Source organism: Nicotiana sylvestris, chromosome 10 (genome assembly GCF_000393655.2).
Source record: "Nicotiana sylvestris chromosome 10, ASM39365v2, whole genome shotgun sequence".
NCBI lineage: Eukaryota > Viridiplantae > Streptophyta > Magnoliopsida > Solanales > Solanaceae > Nicotiana > Nicotiana sylvestris.
In genome coordinates this window covers 169,282,867-169,288,500 of record NC_091066.1, presented here as the reverse complement: position 1 = coordinate 169,288,500, position 5,634 = coordinate 169,282,867, and the positions used below count along the sequence as shown (strand labels likewise).

The 5,634-nt window shown below is 35.3% G+C and overlaps 1 protein-coding gene across 1 annotated transcript; it reads right to left on the bottom strand.

Annotated features, from left to right (window-relative positions):
• Positions 1–832: 832 nt before the first annotated feature.
• Positions 833–5,074, bottom strand: LOC104212842 (uncharacterized). Its single transcript, XM_009762202.2, has 3 exons — positions 4,729–5,074; positions 3,733–3,938; positions 833–1,433 (listed from the first exon to the last, which is right to left on the bottom strand). Exons 1-3 carry the CDS (start codon positions 4,819–4,821, stop codon positions 1,148–1,150), a joined length of 585 nt encoding a protein of 194 aa, XP_009760504.1. The 5' UTR covers positions 4,822–5,074; the 3' UTR covers positions 833–1,147.
• Positions 5,075–5,634: the final 560 nt, after the last annotated feature.

Here is a 5,634-nt window from a genome sequence, read left to right as displayed (position 1 = left end):
CCACAACTTAATACTTGTTGAGAATTTATACTTCTAATCATGATTGCAATGAGTATTGGATTTATTGTAAATGTCTTCTTGATCCAATCATGAATAAGGTTAATAAACTATGTGGATGGGCATAGATGCAAATAGTACATTAGTTTCCAATTGCTATGGATACCTATTATGAATTTGTATTTTTGTATAATTTCTATGTTTCAAGTTTTCTATTTTTTTTTTCTTACTTTGTGTTAATATTATATAGTAGTGAAAGTTGGGCTACAAAATTCAGCATATTCACAAGATGAGTGTGGCATAAATACGAATGCTAAGATCGAGGTGTGATCACGCAGGATTAGATAAGGTTGAAAATGAGTACATTCCCTAGAAGGTGCAAGTAGCACACATTCTTTCACTTGAGATTGTTCGATCATGTCCCGAGTCGACCTACAGATGCACTGATCCGTAGGTATGAAACTATGGTCGGGAAAGTGTGAAAAGGAGATGGGGTAGACCTAAAATCACGTGGAAGGAAGTTATCTCGAAAGACCTACAAATCCTTGGAATCAATACAGACTTAGCTAAAAATTAGATATAATGGAAGAGAAAAATCCATATAGGCGATACCTACTAGTTGGGAATAGGTTTTAGACTTGGTAGAGAACTTCTACTACTGCATTACACTCAACATATACTGAACTGGAGCATGATATATTAACAAAAGTTGTAGCCCTTGAAATCTAGTTTCCACGCTTCGAACGGTATGTGGTCTGGATTATCCTACAGAAAGTTATAGATATTTAGTTTGTTCAATTAAAATATTATTACAAAATAAACTGCAGAAGATTAGTTCAGACTGTAAAATTGTACTCTCTTCCAGTGCACTACCAAGAAAAACAGAGTTCATACACTGTTACCTTCCCAGAAAAGAAGGCTTACATTGTTCATATGGATACATTTGACATCTAATAAAAGCCGTTACAGACAGGACGCGGATACGCTGCTAATATGCATACACTTAAATTCCTAAGTACTACATATATATGATATATTATGTATGTAAGGGTGGAACAAAACGAAAGCAAGAACTCTTCATGTTTAAGTTCCTCAATGAAATACCTTGTTCGATTTGTAAATGTAACGGACATTTGGAAGAAACAAGGATTCAGCCCTTTCTTTCAGTTGATTCAGTATAATTAGAAGTTGCCATTCCAAGTCCTTCATTTTGGTGCTTTTGCCATCCACCGGTATCAGCCTTTGAGTGTATCCAGTAGTAGAAAATGGATCCGATCATTGATAATAACGTCAGGGCAGCGCCAGCTGCAAATACACCTTTTCGGAGGGTGGCACATGACAGGTGGTCAGCTTGGAAAAACCCGCGATATTTTGTATGATATGCATTCTTTGCTGATCCTGCCAATAAGCATGCTTCTGCTCCTAAAAAGCTAACCCTGTTTGTCATTCAAAAGAGGAAGTCAGCTATAGCTTTATGTAATTCTAGTGCCCTCAAGTTCCAGTGACTCTTCTAGTAGAATTTTGATGGAGGTTAAGAAGCAGGAGAAAAAGATCAATTGCTGCGTTAAATCAAGTGACAGAAAAATGCAACCGTGGTGAAACAGTGGTCAGAGACTATGTGCGGAAAGGTAATAAGAATTTGATAGAGGAGACATCAAAAGTAATCAAAGTATCTCCCTGAATTTTGCTCCAATTCCCCCTCCGCCCTCCCACTTCCCCCTTTTCATTTTCTGGGGAACGAGGTTGAACTACACTCTTATTTCGTCATGCTGACTTTTAACAGGCCTTTGCATATTATTTGCATCTTAACTTACATCTGCATCATTTCAAGTAAGGGATTACTAATTTTAGTTCGGCACCTTCAACAATCTCCGTATCACTTCAATGGAGTATTATATTCTTTTTCATATGAGTGTTTGTTGAAGCTTTTATCCACCATAAATATTAAAACCAAATCAGAACAGCCTCACGCACTAGCAAACTAATTAAACTAGACATCACCTGTCATCACCACATTCAATCATCGCCATCGAAACCATGTGGTTCTATGCTAATTGTCCTGGTAAAATCTTAGTTGCACACAGAGTTTACACCAAACAAATGAATGCAAGACAAGTGTCTTTTATACACTCATTTGTCACTCATGACTCAACCATTGTTAAGTGATATGTATTCCCAGTTCAATGTGTAACTACTAAGATTAAGTTATTTGGTTTGGTGCAAACATCGTGTACAATTAAATATTTAACATCCTTCTTATCCCTTTTGTAGTCTTCAGCTTCTTTACCATTTTTAATTCTGGAGGAGCTGGGTTAGGACTGCTGTACACTACCCTCCCCAGACACTTAACAACTATAACAACTAACTGCCTGGAAGGTTAACTATGCAACGCACTTAGGCTCGGGATGTATAAGCTAAAATATAAAGAGTATGAGCCTCACACAAATGTGCATGTGCTTTTTCACTATGATAAAAGCACAACACGCAGTTGAGGCAAGAATTATCCCTATAGCTAAAGGAATCCAAATATGGGGACCAGATAAACACAATCGTTTGCCAATGCTTTAACATCAGAAATCTCTGGAATTTGAAGCACATCTAGATCGTTGAACTTTCCTCTTTCAAATTCTGTGACAATATACATGGAAATACTATTCGTGTTTCTTCCTAATTAACTTGTGTACACATACAGCATTGTCTCACGCTTCCTTCTACCCTGCAGAGGGTAATAAGGCTCATAGATCATGAGAAAACAGGATCAACTGCCGTATGCAAAATGTCAAGATTCACCTCAGAGGAACTCCAAAATAGTTTCATTATCTTTATCTATTAAACCACTTAAAATCCTGCATGTAAGATGGGGCAAACATCTCAAAGATTCATTGAGGGTTTGCGCCTGTTACAGGTATCATAGCTACTCAAAAACAATTTAATGAATCAATTTCCCCAGTGCAAAAGTTATATTGGTGAGTGTTTCTTTACCTAGTGCACAAGTACAATCACAATTTAGTGTCATGCTATAAAGGTCAAATTATCTAATGGCACCGTTTCGGCTCGAACAAAAACAATGTAAATTACTTCACCCTGAAATGGTGCAAACAGACGGGAAGAGTAAGGTCAGTAACCAAATTCTGGAACATTCAACACACGACTACTGTTACTCTACGGCAAGATTAAGTTTCAACAAGGTATGATCCCTTAATTAGTTTATAATTGCAGAAGTAGTCAATCTTAACTTCCTATCTCTTCAATCTGATCCAAAAGGAGAAGAAATGGCATATACTGCTGCCTGATAAACATTGCTATTCCAGCGTCTAATTAGCACTTAACTTGACCACACTGGAAAAGCTCAAGGCTAGAAGCAACAAAAAAATAATGAGTTTCTGGAGAAAACAAAATTAAAATACTTGAGTAACATAACATAATACAACACCTAGCTAACCTAAGCAAACAGGTTAGGCCGTATAGACACATAGACGCTATTCAATGAGCAGATGAACACACAGATATATGCAAAGTAACTAAGCAAACATCAACACTTGAAACAAATACGGCTCCACCAACCCAAACAGCAACAATCAAGCCCAATTAACAAAAACAACTTCAGTACCTATTACACATAAATATTTCATAACTCTAGGTGGTGAATGAACTACAACCAGAACATGAAAATAGTGGCAAAAGAATGTAGTTCAGGCTATTCAGCTGGGGGGGAAACAGTAATGATATTCTTACCAGGAGAAGACAAAGAAGAAAATGGCACAGGTAGTAGAACTACCACCCATCATTCCTCTTCCAAAACATAAACACTTAGTAATGCAATTAACCAACGTTTGGCTAATCAGAAGCAACCCAAACGCCGCCAATCCATACACCGTGGAAGCATCTGTTCCATACACACAGTACGTCCTTTCATCATACTCATCCGGTTGCACTTTCGCCTTCAGAAACACAAAAACAACATTCAAAATCCATTCTTTAAATACACTCAAATACTAAAAAAGAAAATTATTACTACAACCAGAAATGGGGAAAAAATCAAATCTTTAACTATACCCAGAAACAACAACACCAAAAAATTCACTAAAAAAACCCAAAATTTTCAATCTTTAACTACAGCCAGAAATGAAAAAAAAAAATTAAATCTTTAACTATACCCAGAAAACAAAAACACCAAAAATCTAATCTTTAACTAGACCATGAAGCAAATAAAACTAACAAGTTCAATCTTTAACTACAACCAGAAATGAAAAGAAAAACCAAATCTTTAACTATACCCAGGAAAAAAAACCAAAAAATTAATCAATAGCTAGACTATAAAGCAAATAAAACCAAAAAAGTTCAATCTTTAAATACAACCAGAAATGGAAAAAAATAATCAAATCTTTAACTACAACCAGGAAAAAAAGCACCAAAAAATTAATCTTTAACTAGATATGAAGCAAATAAAACCAAAAAGTTCAATCTGTAACTACAACCAGAAATGAAAAAAAAAATCAAATCTTTAAATATACCCAGGAAAAAAAAACACCAAAAAAAAAATATATAGCTAGACTATGTAGCAAATAAAACAAAACAGTTCAACCTTTAAGGCTTTAACTATACCCAGAAAAAAAAAAACATATTCACAACACACACACAAACACAAAGTTCAATCTTTACCTATATCCAGAAACAAAAGCAAAAAAAGAAAGATCAATGAAAACAGAATATAAGCTATATAGAGGGTACCGTGCTACGACGTCGTTCAGCACCGACGGCAAGAACAAAGGCGATAAGGTGAAAGGCAATCACTATTACAAGTATAGGAATAGAAACCCCCATTACTACTGAGCCAAATTCAAGAACTGATTCTTCACTTTAATTTTCCACTGCTTTTTTATGTTTCACTTCATTCTACTTTTATTATTTAATTAATAAAAATAAAAGTGGGGCTTTTACTTTTATTCGAATATTAGTAGTAGCATTTAGTAGCTGCTTTTTGAAGCTTTGGGTACTGAGAAGTGTAATTTTTTGTTGGTTTTTATTGCTTTTATGAAAGAAAAAAAAATAGACAACAACAATAACCACCCAGTATAATCTCATAAGTGGGGTCTAGAGAAGGTAATATGTACGCAGACCTTACCCCTACCCCGAAGGATAGAGAGACTATTTTTAGGAGACCCTCGACTCAAAAAAGCAAAAGGAGCCGATATATTAGTACCATAAAAATACATAATAAAATAACAATAATAACAATAATAATGATTAAGAGAGTGATAATGATTAAACAAATAGTGTGTTAAAATGGTAGGGTCCTTCTCCTTGAAAATCTTTGTTTGATAGTGGATTCTGTAGTGTGAGAGTTTTATTTTAGTAGAGAGAGTGAAAGGTAGATATTTTGTTGTAAGGTGTAACACTTCTTGTGGTGTGTAGGTCCTCGTCGGAACCGTGAAAGTAATCATTAATGCTTGTATTATAGGTCAGACATTCGAGTCGTGAAAATAACTACTAATGTTTGTAGTTACGCATTCGAATCGTAGAAGTAATCACTAATACTTGTATTATAATAGGTTGTCTACATTACACCTTTTAGAAATGCAACCCTTCCCCGAATACTGCATGAATGAGAGATAATTTGTGTATCGGACTGCTCTT

Coding starts and splice junctions, on each gene's coding strand:
- LOC104212842 (XM_009762202.2), bottom strand. CDS start 4,821: ATGGGGGTTTCTATTCCTATACTTGTAATAGTGATTGCCTTTCACCTT. Junction 3,939..4,728: donor CTGAACGACGTCGTAGCACG/GTACCCTCTATA, acceptor GTGTTTCTGAAG/GCGAAAGTGCAACCGGATGA. Junction 1,434..3,732: donor TTCTTCTTTGTCTTCTCCTG/GTAAGAATATCA, acceptor AATGACAAACAG/GGTTAGCTTTTTAGGAGCAG.